Genomic DNA, 19,339 nt, shown 5'->3' on the forward strand with positions numbered 1-19,339 from the left:
ACCGGCCGGCGGAGGCGAGCAGGCCCGGGGCCGCGCCGCCCGGGCCGCGGGGACTGAGGAGGCGCCGCCAGGTTGCGGAGGTGAGTCCGGCCGGCAGGGCCGGGCTGGGCCGGGGGCGCGGCCTGGACCCCCGCCGGAGCCCGGGCCCGGCGGGCAGCGCGTCTCGCCGCTAGGGGCTGCCCCCCACCCCCACCGCACCGGCGCCCCCCGAGCTTTGGCCGCAACCCGGGCTGGGCTGGGGCGCCGCTGAGAGGGGAGCGGGCGCGGACCCGGGTCATCTGGGTCACTGGGAGACCAGCCCCGGGGTGCAGCGGACACCGGAGGCGGCCCCAGCCCCTGCCTGCCCTTGAGTGCCCTTACGGTCCAGGCACGTTCTGATCCCGCCAGCGTTCCGGGACGTGCCCCCCCGCTGCCCCCCGCTGTCCCCCGCTGCCCCCTCATTCCTCCCCACAGAGGGACCGCGGGCACTTCCCCGGGGGCGGCGCCCACCGGCCGCCCCACACTTCCTCTTCCCTGTTCCTCTGGTTTGGCTCTGCGGTGGCGGCGGAGTTACAGGGGGGCCCCTGAGAATGGTGGCCAGGCTGCTGGGCAGCCCCTGGCTCTTCCTGCTAGCCTCCCCTTCTCGTCCTGACCAGGGGACCGTTGTGGGCTCAAGTGTCCCTGACTGGGTGGCTCTCGGGGCGGCCCCCTTACTGCGCGGGAGTTCCTGAGCAGACAGCAGGCAGCAGGACCCCTGCGAGACCAGGCCTGGGAGTTTGGGGTCCTGCGGAGGAGCAAGCTGGGTGCCCAGTGGGGCCTGCACTGGGGCCAGGCATGCAGGGCAGCGTGAGTCACAGCTCATGTCCAGAATCCCCTCTGTCCCCAGAGATGGGGCTAGGGGAGGAATGGGGGTAATTCCATCCCTCCACTCCCTAGTGACTCCGATGTGAAAAGAGAGAGAGAGAACTCAAAGAAGGAGGGCCCCAGACAGGCAGGGGAGCTGCGGACTCAGCTTGCAGGAAGCCTGGCCTTGGGTTGGGTGCTTCTTACTTCCTCTCAGATCATTTAGCTCCCAGAAGGGGCACTTCTCTCCCCTTCCCTTCTGCATCTCAAATCTCTGGAGCTGCTCCCGAGCCGCCTGGCTGGTGACCTCGTGACCTCCTGAGAGCCAGTGTAAGCCCCGCTGGGCCCAGGGCTCAGGGACCGCACTGCTAGGCCATGGGCTCTGAGAGCAGGCAGTGGCCGGGTCCTGAGTGCTCTGCCCTGCACCAGAGAGGTGATGGCTGGCTTGACAGTGGTAACGTTGGCCGAAGCTCCTTGCACTCATGGCCTGTGTCCAGCTCTCCGGGCCCCTGTCGTGGCTAGCACCGGGGGAAACCCTGCTTTCAGACAAGTAGACCGAGGCCAAGGGGCACAGGGGGCTGCACATGCAGGTCTCTGACCTGATGCACGAGGCTGCCTTTTTACCTCCTTCTCATTGCACCGCCTCCTGTATGGGTCTTATATATGTGTAGCAATTGGAAAGAAGCATTCTCCGGCCTAAAAATCCCTGGAAAACTGCAGCTATCTTTCATGGGCCCACGGTGGGTGAAGAGCCCGAGGGGGTAGCCACCCACAGTCTTGCAGTCTGGGCACAGAGCAGCCCCGAGCCCCCCTCAGTGTGCCACCTGCACTCGCCAGCTCAGGCACAGACGGTGCTGGAAACGCAGGGGGCATGGTTAAATGGGAACGGTCTAGGCTCTTTGAAGAACATGGCTACAGAAACCAGGAAGCACTGGTGACTGGTCACACGCATCCACGAGCATCCTGCCGCTCTGTGCCGGACTGTGAGGCTGCAGTGTGAGGCCCAGGTCGGCGTGGGGACACGCGCTGGGTGGCTTTGGGGGTTTCTTCATCAGACTAAAAGCCTGGGCCCAGACCCCAAGCAAGGACACTCTCAGGCCCTGGGTGTGTGGAACGAGCTCTGGGGTCAGACCTGCTCCTGTTCTCCCCCTGCACCTGGACTGCTCCTGGCACCGCCTCGCTGCTCTGTCCCTCTGGTTGCACCCTGTACCCCATTACTCAGCACCAGTATCCCAGAAGTATCCCAGAGCAGAACTGTGAGCATGTCTGTTCCCTAATCTTCTGTGCTGAGCTCCTCAGCGTGGACCCAGGATGCCCCACCTCCCTTCCTGCTTTGCTGAGAACGACCAGGAGACCTGTGCCAAGTTCTGACCCTGTTCCTTGGGCCCGGTCCCTGGCTTCTGTGCTGCTCAGCATCAGCCCAGCCACCCCGAGGAGGTGGTCAGTGAACGTCCTCTGTCAGCTCCTTGCTGGCAGGCAGCCCCATCATCCCAGGGCAGTCCAGAATGGCACCTTGCAGCCTTGCAGGGATGAGGAGTGGACTTGCTGGCTTCCACCCTCTTTGAATGAGCTGGAGGGAGGCTGTGGGGTGAGGCTGGGCTGCCTCCACCTCTTAAGCTTGGAGACCTGCCCAGCCATACTCTGTCATTCTGTGGGTCCTGGCAGCAGCCCAGGGAAGGGTCTGAGAAAGGGTTCTGCAGACAGCCGTATTAGTGCCACCAGGACAGGGACGTCCAGGTGCAGGGGAATGGGGGCTATGGGAGGACGGAGGGGGGTCCTGGCCCAACACAGACACCCCAGGAGGGGCCGGTGGGGAAGTCAGCGACTCAGTCCCCCTGCAAGGACTTTTCTGGGCACCAGGCGTGGATTCGCAGGAGACCGAGGGGAACGCATGCATGTAGCGGCCTCAGTGCCTCTGTGCTGGTGCGCCCCATCACTCTCAGCAGCTGCTCCACGCTGGCTCACTCTTGCTTCTCCCCACGATTGGGGGGCGCTTTGTCCCCACCTGCCTGGTGGCCAGGCTGGGGCATGTGCCTGGACGGTGCTGCAAGAGAATCAGGAGGAAAGCAGGTGGATCACTACTGCCTGGTGGTGTTACGCATGCCTGTGTGCACAGGAGGCCTTGGCTGCCCCTTCCTGCCCCTCCCATGCCGTCACTGCCCAGACCTGAAGCAGCGCGAGTTCCTTCTTGCACTCCGTCCCCTCAATATCTACGCTTCTCATAAAAGTTGCCCTTTGGAATTAAATTCACCTTGAATCCCAGGACCTTCTGCCCTAACCTGGTATTCCCTCCCTCTGTTTAATAGGAGAGGGGCCATGTTCTAGAGCCCTGCCGTTCTGGAAAGGTGGCTGCAGAGAGGCCCAAGCTCATGGGGCCCGGACCACACGGCTCTACGGCTCCCCAACTGCCCGTCTTCCTCCCTTGGGGTGAGCTGAAGGCTCAGATGCCCCCATGACCCCCTGAAATCTGGGCTGCCAGTGAGGCCAGAGGTCACCAGGCTGCCACCTGGCAAACAGAAACACAGAAGTACCTAAAGTGACAATGCACATCTGGTGCCGTTTCTTTCTCTGTAGAAAATATTATCTGATGTTAAACGGTGTCGAACTCGTGAACTAGGAAACTGAAATCCTAAGAATGTCCCTGTTGCCCTAAAAACGCTGTTTTGGAAAATGTAATTTCCTTTTTTGTGATGCACAACTGAGGTGGCATATGACCCCACAGACACAAAAGGATGTGCAGCGACCCTGTTCCCTCTGTGTGGGCAGCGCTGGCCCCCCATGCATGAGTGTGCGTCTGGTTTGAGAGGCCCGTCTGCTCCCCTCCCACCGTGGTGCCCCAATGTGCCCAGGAAGCCAGGGGCGGGGGGTAAGCTGCACAGCGAGGAGCCCCGACTGCTGTTCTGGCCCTGGCAGCCTGGAACCTGTGGGGAATGCAGTACCTGACAGACGTGGAAGAGTCCAGAAATGCCAAGAGTGACCACCACCCTGTAGTGTGCTTAGGCAGCAGGTCCTGGTCAGGAGGGCAAGGGATTGGGACAGCACAATTCCTTTCAGGTTTGCTCAGGAAGTGCTGGTTACCCTCTCAGAGCCCACGGCTTTAGTCCCTAGACCTGGCTCTCCGAGGTCAGCAGGGTGGTGATGTCGCTTCTTGGGGCCAGCAGGTAGGGGTGGCTGGCCTCACTGTTTGCCTGAGAGCAACAGTGAGCCAGGGGAGGAGGCCACAGCAGGGTGGAGCCTGGGCCCTTGTTCTGGCCTGAAGGACCGGAGGGGAGTGTGTGAGCCCCTCCCCACCAGGGTCCTCATGTGCTACGGAGAGCAAAGCTGCTGGACTTGGGGCGGTGGTTGCCCCGTTGGTGGGTAGAGTGGCCGGTGATTCTGGGATCTGAGTCCATGTGGATCTCAATAGCTGCCTGGCTGCTTGCCTGGAACCCTGCCCACTTGGGTACCTTTCCCTGGCAACCCCCACCGTGGGCAGAGCCAGGCTGAGGGAGGCCCTGTCCCCTGGGGCCCCAGGATCTTAAACAGACCCATCTGCCACTCTGGCCAGCCCATGGAGGTCAGGGGTTTTGAACTAGGCAGTGCAGAGCTGGCTGAGCAACGCGGCTCCTCTGGAGCCTCCAGCCTCCTCTGGGTAAGGGACAGATACAGCTTCTAAAGGGACACAGTCCCTCGGCCACCAACCAAGGGAGCACGCCCAAGGAGACTGAGGGTCGTTCCATGTCTGGAGGTGGGAGGCAGAACCTGGACCGGTGCCTGGTTGGCACACACTCCAGTGGACTCTGGCTCATGCTGATAAGCCTGGGGGTGGGTCTGCAGGCCCAGGGCCAGAGTCCAGAACCTTCTAGGATAAGGGAGTGCCCTCCAGGTGGATGGTGCTATTGGCAAGCCTGCTGTCGCTGAGTCTTCCTTCTGCATAGGGAGGGTCTGGCGTCTGCTGTGCCAGGAGAGCCCTTTCCCGAGTGCTGTGGGTACGTCTGGGCTGCAGGTTGTTCGCAGAGTGGCAGGGCGTGAGTGCAGTGTGGGCAATCCCTCTCCCCGCAGCAGTTCCCTGGCCTCTCTTTAGAACCCCTGCCTGACAATGTTTGGTTCCCTCGGGCCACCTTGAGTCTGAGGTGTGAGACCATGGTCCCGTCTTTGCAGGGCGAGCTGCAAAGCAGCTGTGTCTCACCAGGCCATGTCTGCCACACCTTTGGTGTTTCTTCCCCAAAGGAACCTCCACATATCTGATGGCCCATTCCTGATCCTGCACCCTGAGGGAGGATGCTGTCCTGCCAGTCCTGGGGGGCAGGGAGGTCGAGGTCTGGACTTCCCCAGGGGGGTCAGGCATGACTTCACTCAGGCTGGAGCCTCCTGTCCTCAGGCTATGGGGGAGAGTGCCGAGCAATGGGCCTCGTGTCTGGTGGGTGCGATTCTGGGCTTTGGCAGGGTGGCCCTTCAGGCACAGAGTGCCCTCCCAGCAGACCACTGTCCTCCGTCCCGCCCCTGTGCCCCGTCCTGGGGCTGACTCTAGGTAGCCTGTCAGGATTCCTGCAGTTCGTGAAGGCACCATTATTGTCAGATGGGGAGATGCACGCTGATGAGATTTAAGAAGGCGCATGCCCTGGGCCCTGGGCGGGGGTGTTGTGGAGTTGGGACACGAAGTTCGCCACCACCCAGGGTGAATTAGCACGGCATGGGGAGTGTGCACAGTGCGGATGTGTTTGTGGGGGAGCTGGGCAGGGCGTGTGCACACGGGAAGAGGTGTCATCAAGCAGCGTACATCTGTGCGGAGCCAGACCGTTGTTACACGGGGCTCGGGCCCCAGGAGTGTGGGACCGACTCTTTTTGCCCCCCAGGCATGGGACAGAGTGGGCCATAAATATCCTTCATCGGGACCTGGGGTGTGGTCTACATGGTGTTCCCCTCCCTGGCCTTTACTTGCCCAGGTAAATTCTCACTTGGCAGAAACAACTTGGCTGCATCCTTGCACCTCAGCACCCCACCCCTACTCCCCACCCCCTCAGGGGGCCCGCAGGGGCTGGGAAGGGCAGGTGGGCTGGGAGAGGGGTGGTGGGGTGCCTGCCGTGACCAACCCAGGTGCTCCCCACATGGTGTCTTAAAGAGGGGCCATCCTGGCCCTTCGTGTGCTCCTCACTCTGCGTGGATCGTCCCTGCTGCCCTGTTGGAGTGCCATGCCAGGCACCTGCCTCAGCCCAGGCTGGGGGACAGGCCAGTCAGCCCCTGAGGGTTAACCCCTTCGGGGGGTGGGACTGCAGCCCCACCCCCCGAAGGGGGGGTTCCCTGAGGCCAGATCTGTGCCACTGCCCCGTTTAAATCTAGGGCAGCGGCTCCCAAATGAGGGCAAGGAAGAGCCGTGTGGCTCGTCGGGCTGCAGACAGGCACTTTGCCCTGCGGCGCCATGTTGCAGAGCCCCCGCCCCTTTGCACGATGCAGGAGGCTGGCGTCAGCACGGTGTGCACTCTGGCTTCTACCCAGAGACACGTTCTCTTAAGGCATAGCAGCCAGAAAGTGCGCCCTGCGTGGGCAGGGTTCAAGCGTTGTTGGGGGCCTGGCACACAGTGGAGGCCTGATGGGTGTTTGCTAAATGAGCAGAGATGCACAGAGAAATGGATGGTGCGCCCCTGGCACCTGCGGGGCTGGCCCACGTCCCATGCTCCCACCTGGGGGAGGCAGGCAGGCAGCACGGGAGGCTTTGTCCACCCAGCAGGCCCTGCCAGAGAAGAGGGCCGTGTGATGATTGTCACCGGGGATCGGGTTTGCTCTGCCCTGTGGGAGGCCCTCACGTAGCTTTGTCTCAAGTTGCAAGGCCTGGGGAATAGGGTGTGTGAGCGTCCCCATGCCCAGTTATTCTGATGTGGAGCCAGGGACTGGCCAGCCTGCCCAGCACAGTTTCCCGCACATCACCCTGTGCAGGTGGGACTCGCAGGGTAGTACGGGGCTGGTGGCCCCTGGGAAGCCCTGCTTAGCCAGCATACTCCTTCATGGGGTCTTATTCCCAGGTCCTCTCACCACCCCCAGATGTTGGGGTGCTGTCATCCCCAAAGATCCCCAGACAGGCCCTCCTGAGTCGGCTGCTCTCTGGGGAGCATTTGCCCTTTCAGCCCACAGGGACAGGGATCTGTGCTGCCTCTGCCCTCCCAGGAGGGGCTGGGCTACCACCATGCAGCCTACCCCTGGACAGGCCTTCCACCTACCCCAGACGGGGCCTGCAGGGTCAGAGTTCCCTGAAGATACGTCAGGAAGCTGGGGCACAGAGTACGGCTGCTGCCGGGCTCAGGGGCCACATGCTCTGCCGCGGGCGGAAATGGGGGGGCCAGCACGCTCCCTGAGCACTCCCTGCCCCACCGCTGAAGACCAGGTTAGGGCATTCGTGAGGACCAGGTGGGTCCTTGATGTGCTTCAGGCAGCACGCCCGACCTGGGCAGGACGCCTGGGAAGCCTGGGGCCACACCCTCACTAAGCCTCAGGGCTGTTTCCCCTCGGCTCTGCCTGCATCAGACGGACGTGGTGCTGACACTGTCTGCCCCCCACCTCGCCCTCTGCCTTCCCGGGGGACACAGGCAGAGCTCTCTGTCACGACCATGCCAGCCCTGGAGCCAAGTGTGAGCAGTTCCGTCCCATGGCACCTCCAGTGGGCCTGGTTCCACCTCAGGCCTCCTCTGCCCAGGATTTGGCTATGAAAGGAGCATCAGAAATGCTCCGGCTCTTCCTAGGAGGGGCTCCTGCGTGAACTGGAGCCCAGGCGTCCCAGGGGCTGTTGGGGTCTGACCTAGAACCATGGGAGAGGCAGGTGTCTGCAGTGACCCTGGCTGGTGAGGCACTGACCACTGGTGAGCATGCCCAGTGTGGAAGCCACCGGCACGCGCAGCTGCTGCCTCTAACGTGGCTCACCCACGAGGAGAGGGGCGTGACCACGGTGGAGTCCAGAGATCTCGACTGAGAACAGAGTGTCGTGCAGCTCACACATGGTTGTAGCTAAGTTTCATGCTGACACGGAGATACGTTGGATGTGTTGGGTTACAGAAGATGCATCTTCCAGATTCCTTTTATCTGTCAGTCTTCCCTTCTTCACATAGCTGCTAGACGACGGTCGGGTCTGTGGGCCAGCACCGACAGACGTTCCTCACAGGTGCGGAAGGGATGGTGTCGGCTTTGCAGGCCACAGGGCCCCCGCCTCCTCCACTTGGCTCTGGTGGTGCCCATGGGGAGGCCTGAGGGGCAGGAGACCTGTGAGGCCAACAAGCCAGTCAGGGCAGGGCTGCTCCGTCTCACGCATGTCCCCAGTCCTCTGAGTAAAGGCCATCTGAGCGGATTCTCTTGCTACACAGAGGACTCAGCTGATCTGGCCGGTGCTCATACGGGGCTGGGGGCCCAGACTTCTCCCGACCCTGGCCTCCTCTTCCGTGTCACTTGGCCCCCGCTGGCCTCCACAGCCGAGCAGGCTGCCAGTCCTCCTTGGCCCTGAGCCTGACTGGGACTTGCCTCATCTGGATCGAGCCAAGAGGCCTGCTTAACCCGTCAGGGGTCAGACGGTCTCCCTGGAGTGCAGGCCGTTCCTGCCAGAGGCCTGGCCCGCCTCCCCGGTCGTTCCTGAGTCACCCATCTCTTCTCGGGCCCTGGAGTCTGTCTGGCCTGGGGAGGCTATCCCTCCAGAAGGCTCTAGAAGGGATGTGGTAGCGACTCTGCCTGCCTCAGAGCACCGTGGGGTCTCTGCCGGGCCACGTGGGCACTTGGCGCCCTCCTCCCAAAGGCCATCCTGCAAGGCCGTCCGGGCTCTGCTGCACACACTTGCTTGTTTCTCCATTTCCTTTGGCCACATGCCCCTCAGTCCTTTTTCCTACAATAAAGCATGATTGTGTGGTTTCTTTCTCACTAAGGGTATGGCTGACTCCCTTTGAAGACCAGCAAGTGGACACGTGGCCAACCCCTCTGGACGGTTGAGGGGTTGGAGTTGGATCTCAGGAGCAGAGCAAGGGCATTGGTGGTGGGGTGGGCCTCGGGCTAGGAGCTGCAGCTCTGCACCTCAGCCCTGCTGGGACCCCCGGCTATGGGGCCTGGGTCCCCGAGGCCACTGGTGCGCTGGGGAGCCCACCCCCAGGCTTTTGGGGGCTTCTTTCCTGTGAATCATGCTGTTTCCCTTGTTTCTCTTTATTCTCTCTCTGTGTTTATTTCTGTTGTGTGATTGACCAGCCCGGCCGCCCTGTCTCCAGTGTGGGCGCTGTCCTCCCTCCATGCTCCACCTCGCCCACTGCGGGCCGCGTGTGACCAGGCCCAGGTCTCAGCGCGGCCGCCATCGCGGGGGCCATGGGGAGCTCCGCCTCCTCGCTGGCCACCGAGACCGAGTCGGACCACGGCTTCCCCGGGGGACCGCCTTACCCTGGGCCCCCTGCAGCAGCCAGCTGGTGTAGGAGCGGCCCTGGGGGGCCTGTCTGGGGTGGTGCCCTGGTCACCCGGCAGCACCAGCCCCCGCGTCCCCGGGCCCGAAGGTAAGAAGGTGGGGAGGGGGTGGCCCGAGGGGCGGGAGTGCTGTTCTGTCGGGTGGCCCCTTCCGTGCTTGCAGAGATGGGGTCCTGTTTCCAAGAATCCTTGGCAGGTTGCTCTCCCCAAAGGGCCCAAGACTTGAGAGGCTCTGGGGTTCTTCTGGTCCTGGTGGAGAAAATCTGGGGCAGCAGCGCTCCGCACAAAGCCAGGTGGTGTGGGCTGTGGCCTGCCTGCAGGGCGCATGGCGCACTCAGTCGGCTGCTTGTGCCGAAGCTGCTCTGGAGCTTTGTGCTTGGGGTGGGGGTGCAGGGGAGGGCATCAGCCCCTGGCCCCTCTGTGTGCGTGGTGCTGCTGCGCTGGCAGACCTTCACGAGTCGGCTTCCTCCAACTGCGGCTGTGGCCAGGCTCCACCCGGGCTTCCCAGCCTAGCTGCTCATTGGATCAGCTGGAGAGCCTCCCCTCGGGAGTTCTGGGATGCCTGGTGTGGGGCAGCCCCCGTCCGTGCCCACTGCTCGGGTCTGGGGTGCTGGGCCCTGACGTCCCACTCCTGCCTTTAGCCGGCCCCGTGGCCTCACTGGGCAGGAGCACCCACCGCTCCGCAGACACTCGGTTCCTCCAGCCTCGGGTGGAGGCCGCAGTAACGGGCTCTCGCTGTGTCGAAGGCACCTGCCATGCTGCTCTTGGCGTCACTTCCTGTGGACACAGCTCACTTGGGGACAGTTTCCTGGTGTCTGGATGGCAGGCAGGGTCCTGATGGGTGTCCCTTCTGGGATGGCATTGGACCTGAGGCCTGAGCCCTCAGCAGATAAGGCTCCTGGGAGGTGCTGGAGGAGTTAGCAGGGCCCGTGGGGACAGCAGGAGCACGGGGGGCCTGATGGCCAGTGAGTGATCAGAGCCAGCGATGTAGGTTGTTGGGAGTTCCTTCTGTGCCCTCGGTGTGGTACAGGTGATGCACTAGTGGACGTCTGTGCCTTTCTGAAACAGCTCTACTGCGATGGGACTCAGTGCTCTCATTCACTCCTCATAAGTGTGCAGCTGCGTGGCTTTGGTCTTGGTCTTTATGGAGTTGCTCACCCACGTGTCCCCCAGGGCTCCCAGGGCCCCAGGGCCCCCGCCTGTTCGCCACCCTTCCGCAGGCAGCCACCCTGCCTCCTGCCCATAGATGTGCCTTTTCTGGAAATGTTATATGAGTGGAATCCTATAGTGTCTGGTGTGCCTGGCCTCTTTCACGAAGCGTAATACCCTCACGGTCCATCCATGTGGTGGCGGGCGCCAGAGCTTCATTCTTTTTATGGCCGAATAGTAAATCCCCTGTTGTAGGGATGGACCCCATCCTGTTGTGTCCATCCCTCAGGTAACGGACATTTGGTTGTTTCCTCTTGGTTTTTATGAACTGGTCTGCTGTGAGAGCATTCATGTGCAAGATTTTGTGCGGGCTTGTTTTCCCTCGGGTGGGGAAAACAGCAGGGTACGCCTGCTGACAGCTACTGGAGTCTGCCTGATTTTCTGAGAAACTGCCAGGCTGCCTTCCACAGCGGCTGCACCATGGTATCGTATTTCACCATGGTATGGGGGGGCTCCCGTTCCTCCCCGTCCTGGCCAACACTTGGGACCATCTGCCTGTTTGATTCCAGACGTCCTGGCGGGTGTGGGGCGCTGTCCCCACATGGCTTGGTCTGCATCTTCCCAGGCCTTCATCTGTCCACACGCTTTTTACAAATGCCCATTTATTTCCTTAGGATAAATTGCTAGGAGTAGAATTATTGGGGCCTGGCTGGGGGCTGGCCCCCAGGGAGCAGCAGGCCAGGTATAGACCCTGCGGGGTTTGCCAGCCAGCTCCCTCCACACCGTGCCTGAGGATGCTGAGGGGCACGCGTGCATCTCACTTGGGATCCTGGCGCACGCTGTCCAGCCAAGTCGAACTTTCTCATTCTCCTGGCCTCCTGCCAGGCTCCTCCCCCGAGCTGGGTGCCAGTGGCTCCTTCCCAGCGCCCCCGGCAGCCGGCCAGACCCAGGGGCACTCAGTGTCTGCCCCTGGGAGCAGCAGGTGAAGCAGGAGGAGGTGCTGCAAACGACCTTGAGGAGTTCACAGACATCCAGACCGGGGGGGGGGGGGGCGCACGAGGCAGATGGCAGGGTGAGGGGCAGAAAGGCTGGTGGCCACACACAGGCAGCCCGACGGGCCCTCCCCACGCGTGGGCGCACGCAGACACATGTGGGGTGCAGTGCCACCGTCTGGAGGGGCAGCTGGGCATGGGCACGCTGACAGGCATGGGGGACCAGGAGGCACTGCGAAGAAACCAGTAGGCACAGCAGCCCCCACCGCTCACAGAAGACCCTCCACGTCCAGCACGCTGGGCCGGAACCACCCTCTTGCACTGATGAGGCTGGGGGAGCCAGGTGTGGGCGTAGTTCCCAGTAACCCACTGCTAAGCCCTGGAGCTACTCACCCTGAGCCATAAGCAGTGCACGTGGGCATCACCGCCTGCGACCCGTGGGGACACAGAAATGGGGAGCATGACTCAAGGCTGGCTGAGGGTGGCCCCAGAGGAAAGCGCCCAGATGCACCTCAGAGCCACAGGGGTCAGAGGTCAGGCCGCCACAGCCATCAGGGCATCCAGACCTTTTGGCATGGCCTGCCCAGTTCTGGTGGCTTCCCCGAGGTCCTTAGGTGTGGACGCCACTTACTGCTCTCAACTGTCTGGGCAAGAGCGGCATCCCCCCAGGACTGGGTTGCACCCTGCAGTGGTGACCAGTAGCTTCCATGTTCCTGCAGACGTGTGTTCTGGGTACTAGGGAGACTTGACCCTGTGCCCCGACAGCAACTCCATAGCCTCCCTTTTGAATTGGAGCAGAGTGCTGACAGTTCCCAGATCACAGAGGGCTCAGCGGGAATTTGGTGTTGGGGTTTTCTGGACAGTTGCCTCACTTTCCAGTTGACTTGGCCTTTCTTTCCATGGCAGCTGGTTCCTCCCAAGCTGCGACCCAGTCTGTGTGCTGGAGTCTGTGATGTCGTGCGGTTTGGAAGTGCTTTTCCTCGGGAGTCTGCCTTGGCTCTGGGTTCCCTATGGCATTGCTTCTGCCCAGGCTGCTTGGGTGCTCTGGCCTCTCTGAGTCTCTCCTGAGCCCTCGGCTTCTGCCCAGGCCCTGCGTCATGTTGGGGTGACCCCAGGGTTGTGGAGTCAGAGAAGGTGAGCCAAGCGAGGTGAAGGTCAGGGGCCCGTTTCAGGCTCCTCTAGTCACCCAGTCACTGACCCGGGAGCCACTTCTCAGGCTGCCCAATGACAGTGAGGTGTGGGCTGCAGGGTCAGAGAGGGAGCACAGCACCACCCCGCCACCCGTCCTGGGAGCCCCTGTGCCACGGCCGCATCCCAGAAGCCTTATTCTAGCCATGGGTGCCTCTACTTGCCCTCTGTGTCCCCAGGACAAAATTTGAGTTGTAGGCACTATTTCCATTTAAAGGTTTCTGAACCCCAGACAGAATCTTCCTGATGTGCTTTATCCACCATGAGGGCTGTGACACGTGCCTTGTCCCACCAGTGTCCCTGGGTGCTGGCCAGGACCAGGGGACACCGTGCCTCATGTTCAGCTGCACCCAGGCCATGGACTAGCCAGCTGGCGGGTTCAGAGGGTAAACAGGAGTTGGGCCCCCTCCCTCCCCAGGCTGTCCTTGCTCAGTGCATCTGGGACCTCCAGAGCCCTGGAGCCAAGGGCAAGGGTGTCCTAGGAGGGCTCTCCTGCACGGGGCACAGGGGCCTGGGCCTCTTCTCTGGACACCCCTCCCATGGGCGGATGGTCTGCAAAGTGTCAGACTAGTTCTGCTGGCCCCTGCGACTAAGCCAGGGGAGATGTGCGGGGTGAGCGAGCATCCCCTGAGCCTGGAACTGGCATGGAAGCAGCTTGTGTGCACGTGTGTCTGTGGGACCTTCTCTGAGTGGGGGGTGGTGTGGGGAGGGCCTGGTGGTCCCAGAAAGATTTCTTAGGCTCTCTGTAGCGCAGAAGCCGAGGCCAAAGCTGACCTGCCCTCCTCTCTGGTGCCGAGTGCCCGTGTTGAGCCCAGCCTGGCCCAACCACACCTGCTCACCCCGTGGCCCGTCTGGGCAAGGCTGTGAGAGCTCATGAGCCTCAGCCACGAAGGCTGGGAAGGTGGCTTCATGGAGTTGGCCCTGGGCCCTGGGAAATAACCCTGTTGCTCGGGGAGGTTTTTTGATTTTTTTTTTTTTTTTTTTTGAAGAGGTAAGTTTTCTTTCTTCCTGAACCAAAAGGGTTTGGCATCAACACGGCATCAGAAGCATAGGCTTCATGCCTTGTAAGGAACAGTTGATTTCTGTGCTGGGCAGAGCAGCTACAATCAGCAGAGGAGACTGTGTGTCCTGGTGTGTAGACACCGCCTGGTGCCCAGATTAGCCCTTGAGGAGCGGGTCAAGGGGCCAGCCCCACCCCCAGACATTGACCCATCTCCGGCAGGAGGAGTCAGGAGCACCCCCTGCACTAGACGCGTACACACATGCACCCCCCACAGGGCTCGCTGGCCACCTGGGGGGACCATGTCTCTGTGGCCTCACCTGGCATGTGGGGCCCGTGGCCATCCCTGCAGGCCCATCCGCTGAGGCACAGATCTGACCTGGGACAGGCGGGGCGGGGCACACACAGTCCCATGTTTCCGCCCTGCAGCACCCATCCTAGGAGGAGCTCAGGGTCCCCCAGGTCTGCGCATTGCCAGCACTTTGGGACAGGCTGCTCAGGACCAGCTGCTAGCAGAGGGGGTCCCACCCTTTCTGCCACCTTCTTTGACCTTGGACACCCCCCTGCTCCACCTCCCCAGTGGTCTCACTGGGCTGGGCAGCTCCCTGCTACAGCCCCACAGGGCTGCCGGGTGCAAAGCACACCTCGGGCTCGTGCTGTGGGAGAATGGGTTTGCGTGTTGCTGCAGGACCAGGCAGGGTGGGCCTGCAGTGGTCTGGGTGGGCAGTGGGCAGGTGAATGGAGAGGGCCCACCCCTCACAGTACAGCCTGTCCCTCCCTTGACCCACCTGTGCCCTGGGCTCGGCAGGAATATGCCCAGTGGGTGGGCCTCAAGCACCGTTGGATTGCTTTTTGTGGTCAGATGCCGGCCCGGGGGTCCCCAGAAAGACCAGATAGGCAACTGTGTTAGGGGACCCACTGGCAGCCCTGAGTCGGGATGATCTCCACCCACTCATGCCCTGGCCCTCCCGTCAAGCTCCCACTTTTTCTTTTTTTTCTTTCTTTTTGAGATGAAATTCATATGACATAAAGTAACAATTTCAGAGGGCCTGACACACATTCACACTGTGCGCCCATCACCTCTACCCCGTCCCCAGGTGTCTACATAACCCTGTGTTCCTTATGAAGCTCTTCCCAGGCCCTGGGGACCACCGGGCTTCCCACTGCCTCTGGATCTCCTGTTGTAAAGATTTTGTGTAAATGGACTCCTGTTTTGTGTCTGGCTTCTCTCACTTAGCATGTTGTAGCCTGTGTCAGAATGCCATTATTTTTTGTGGCTGAATAACATCCCACATTTCCTTTGTCTGTTTATTCGCTGATGGACATCTGAGTTGTTTCCACTGCTTGACTGTTGTGCGTAGATCTGCTCTGAGTGCGTGTGTGTTTGCTAGGGTACCAATTCTCAGTTCTTTGGGGTATGTACCCAGGAGTGGAATTGCGGGGTCAGATGGTGACTCTGTTTAACTTGCTGAGGGCCTGCCAGACCATTGGCACTGAGGCAGTGCAGGGGAGGGCTCTCGTTTCTCCACGCCCTTGTGGTACCTGCTGTCCTCTGCGGTTTGGATTCTGGCCAGCCTTAGTGGGTGTGAAGTGGTATCTCTCGAGTTTGGTTTGCATTTTCCTGATGGCTGGTGATGCTGAGCATTTTTCCACGTGCTTCCATGGCCACTTGTGTGTCCTCTGGAGAAATGATTGCTCCAGCCCTTTGCCCATTTTTTTACAAGGGTTTTTGTTGTTGTTCAGTTATAAGAGTTCTTTATATTTTCTGGGTACAAGACTCTTATTGGACATGATTTGTAAATATTTTCTCTTATGAGTTTTCATTTTTTCATCTGTGCCCTTTGAAGCACGGAAGTTACTCATTTTGATGAAGTCTAGTTTTTTTCCTTTATTTGCTTGTGCTTTTAGTGTCACATCTAATAATCCGTTGTCAAATTCAAGGTCACAAAAAATTTTTTTTAAGATTTTATTTTGAGAGAGAGAGCACGCACGAGCAGGGGGGTGGGCAGAGGCACAGGGAGGAGAGAATCTCAAGCAGGCTTCCCGCTGAGCAGGGAGCCCAACGCGGGGCTCGATCCCAGGACCCTGGGACCATGACCTGAGTTGAAGGCAGACGCTTCACCAACTGAGCCACCCAAGCAACCCCAGAATTTTTCTTTTAAAGATTTCATTTTCAAGTAATTTCCACACCCAAAGTGGGACCCGAACTCATGACCCCAAGATCAAGACTTGCATGCTCCCCCGACTGACCCAGCCAGGTGCCCCTTGAGGTCACAGAATTTACTTAGGTTTTTTTCCTAAGAGTTTTATAGTTTTCATTTCTACATTTAGGTTACTGATCCATTCTGAGTTAATTTTTGAATACGGTGTGCGGTAAGGGCCCAACTTCATTCCTTAGTGCTTTAGGTCCTGCGTTCCCAGTACCATCTGTTGAAGAGACTGCCCTTTCCCCACAGAGTGGTCTTGGCACCATTGCCTAAAATGATTTGACCAAAGGTGCCTGGCTGGCTCAATCAGTAGAGTGTGAGAATCTTAATCTTGGGAGTTGTGAGTTCCAGCCCTATGTTGGGCATGGAACCTACTTAAAAGAAAAAAATAAAAAGTAAAACGACCATATGTGAGGGTGTATTTCCGGGCTCTTCAGTTCTGTCCTACTGGCCACAGACCGTAGGTAGACTTACAGTCTGTCCTTGTGCTGGTACCACCTGTCTTGATTTTTCCTCTTTTGAGATTGTTTTGACTACTTGGAGGAGGTGGGGGAGGGTCCTTGCAGTTTGATATGAACTTCAGAATCCGGGTTTTCCATTCCGGTGGGGGGGGGGGAATTGGGATTTTGTTGGGGATTGCATTGCACCTGTGAATTTGTAGGTCACTTGGGTGTCTGTCATCTCAGCTGTATTAAGTCTTCACTCTTTGAGCACAGGGTGTCTGTTCATTGAGGTCTTCTGTGATTTCTTTGAGTCATGTTCTGTAGTGTGCAGAGTACAAGTGTTCTTCTCCTTTTTAAAATGTATCCCTAGGTATTACATTGTTTTAGATGAAGTGATACTGTTCTAACTTACCTTCTCTGGGCTGTTCGGCTGTTCCGTTGCTGGTGTAGAAACACAGCTGATGGTTTTGTGTCAGTCTCATGCCCTAAGATGTCCCTGGATTCATTTATTAGCTCTAGTAGTTTTTTTGGTGGCTTCTTGGGACTTCTATGTGTAGGATCATGCCGTCTGCAGAGGTAGCTTTACTTCTTCCTTTCCCAACTGGATGCCTTTTATCCCTTTTTCCTGCCTAATTGCTCTGGCTGGGACGCTGGTACAGTGCTGACCGGCAGTGCTGAGCTCCTGGTCTTGGGAGGGAAGCACGCAGTGTGTCACCGCTGGGTGTAATGTTTGCTGTGGGTTTTTGAGGATGCCCTTTACCCTGTCGAGGAAGTTCACTTGTACTCTTTCCTGGAACTGATCAAAGACTGCCTCCCCAGCAGGGCCCCGTGGCCACTAGGATGGTGTGGCTCTGCCCCATGTCTCTGTCCCCACAGGTCCACCCCTCCAGAAGGGGTCTGATGACACACCTGTGAGGTCCCTTGGGGGCCCCTAACTCCTCAGAGTCCTCGAGCCCCTCACAGGCTGCCCTCTTGGGCCTGACGTCTGTCAGAGCCCAGAAAGCAAAGATCCTGTGGCCCCTTGTCCCAGACGGAGACATGGGCGCTTGTCCTTGGGCCTGCACTAATCGGGACCTTCCCTTGCAGCCACACACACTCGCCTGGGTCCATGGCCACGGTTGGGGAGTGGTCCTGTGCACGCTGCACCTTCCTGAACCCAGCCGGCCAGCGCCAGTGCTCCATCTGTGAGGCCCCCCGGCACAAGCCTGACCTCGACCACATCCTCAGGCTCAGTGTGGAGGAGCAGAAATGGCCCTGCGCCCGCTGCACGTTCCGGAACTTCCTGGGCAAGGAGACTTGTGAGGTGTGTGGCTTTGCCCCAGAGCCTATGCCTGGCGCCTCCGTGCTGCCTGTCATCAACGGGGTCCTGGCGGAGCCCAGGACCAGCTGCAAGGAGGAAGCCGGTCCCGTGCAGACAGCGGGGCTGGCGTCCGCAGAGCCGGCTCGGGGGCGGCCCCAGGAGGAGGCGGAGGAGGAGGACGCGGAGCCGGAGCAGGGGGAGGAAGGGCGGGCAGCAGAGCCCGGGAGCGGCTGGGCCTGCCAGCGCTGCACGCTGCACAACACACCTGTGGCCAACTCCTGCTCGGCCTGTGGTGGCCCCCGGAAACTCTCGCTGCCCAGAATCCCTCCTGAGGCCCTGGTGGTCCCCGAAGTTGTGGCCCCCGCTGGCTTCCACGTTATACCTGCCCCAGCCCAGCCCGGGGAGGGCACCGAAGCTGACCCACCCTCTGCCACCGACCAGGAGCCCCCCCGGGCACCATCTTTCAGCCCCTTCTCGCCCACCCTGCAGAACAACCCGGTGCCTCGTAGCCGCCGCGAGGTCCCCCCCCAGCTGCAGCCACTGGTGCCTGAGGCTACCCAGCCTTCACCCTCTGCCGGCTCCAAGGGGCTCCCCCAGGGCCCAGGGCGGACTGCAGCCGGGGCCTCCCGCCTGGCAGAGCTGCTGTCCAGCAAGCGGCTGAGCATGCTGGAGGAGGAGGCCACCGAGGGCAGCCCGGCACCACAGCGGTGCGGCTCCTGCCCCGCGCCCGGCCCCTCGAGCCCTGCCCGCTGTGAGGCCTGTGGTGCTGCACCGAGCAGCGATGTCATCGACCTGGCTGGGGACACAGTGCGCTTCAAGCCAGCCAGCCCCTCCAGCCCTGACTTCACCACCTGGTCGTGCGCCAAGTGCACGCTCAAGAACCCCACAGCGGCCCCCAGATGCACGGCGTGCGGCTGCTCTAAGCTGCATGGCTTCCAGGAGCATGGTGAGCCCCCTGCCCGCTGCCCAGACTGCAGCGCCGATAAGTCTGGTCCCTGCTCGGCCCACAAGGCCAGCTGCCCCTTCCCCGGGGTGCCGCCCGAGCGCCCGAGCCAGTGGGCCTGCCCTGCCTGCACTCTGCTCAACGCACCCCGGGCCAAGCACTGTGCTGCCTGTCACACGCCCCAGCTCCTGGTGGCCCAGCGCCGGGGCGTCGCGCCCCTGAGGCGCAGGGAGAGCATGCACGTGGAGAAGCGGCGGCAGACAGACGAGGGTGAGGCCAAGGCCCTCTGGGAAAACATCGTGGCCTTCTGCCGGGAGGTGAGCGCCCTCAGGACGGTGTCCACGCTCCGGGGCTGGCTCTCCCCTTCCCGTGGGCCTCTTCTCTTTGTGCTTCCCCTATCCCCCAGTCAAGGTATTCGCACCTTCTGTCCTTCCCTGGTGTTCCTTCTCTGGCCAGGGAGAGGGAGGAACCGCTTCCCCAGGCTCTGAGCACTGGCCTGGTCCCTATCCCCTGCATCTTGCCCCTTCTTCCTCTTTACCCACGGGGGTCCATGACCCCATGGTCTGTGCTCCTGACCCTTCTTGGGGGTGATTTCCCATCGATGGTGAAGCCACAGGGAAGTGGGGATGCAGGTGGAGGCTTCAGGCCAGTAGGTGGGCCCGGTGCTTCCTCTGGCCATGGAGACCCTGCTGAAACACGATTGGGACAGTCCCTCACCCTCTTCTGCCCTTGGAGGTGTGGGAGGCCTGAGTCCAGGGCGGCATTACTGCCAGAGTCAGTTGGAGGGGCTTTCTGGGGGCTTGTGTCCTGGCTGCCGCATCCCAGCCAAGTCCCTACTTCTCTTACGGGGGCATTCAGCACGGCACGGGGAGCCACCAGGTTCCCTGCACGGCATGCC

At 60.7% G+C, this 19,339-nt stretch overlaps 1 protein-coding gene across 1 annotated transcript in view; it reads left to right on the forward strand.

Moving 5' to 3' along the window:
* CAPN15 (calpain 15) overlaps window positions 1–19,339 on the forward strand; it is a 23,834-nt gene continuing 4,495 nt past the window's right edge. The window contains exons 1-3 of the mRNA XM_044915248.1: window positions 1–80; window positions 17,285–18,758; window positions 18,848–18,852. Of these exons, the coding sequence (XP_044771183.1) occupies window positions 17,307–18,758; window positions 18,848–18,852 (1,457 nt within the window). The 5' untranslated portion in view covers window positions 1–80; window positions 17,285–17,306. The remainder of the gene's footprint in view (window positions 81–17,284; window positions 18,759–18,847; window positions 18,853–19,339) is intronic.

The sequence above is a fragment of the Neomonachus schauinslandi genome, chromosome 5 (assembly GCF_002201575.2).
Source record: "Neomonachus schauinslandi chromosome 5, ASM220157v2, whole genome shotgun sequence".
Lineage (NCBI taxonomy): Eukaryota > Metazoa > Chordata > Mammalia > Carnivora > Phocidae > Neomonachus > Neomonachus schauinslandi.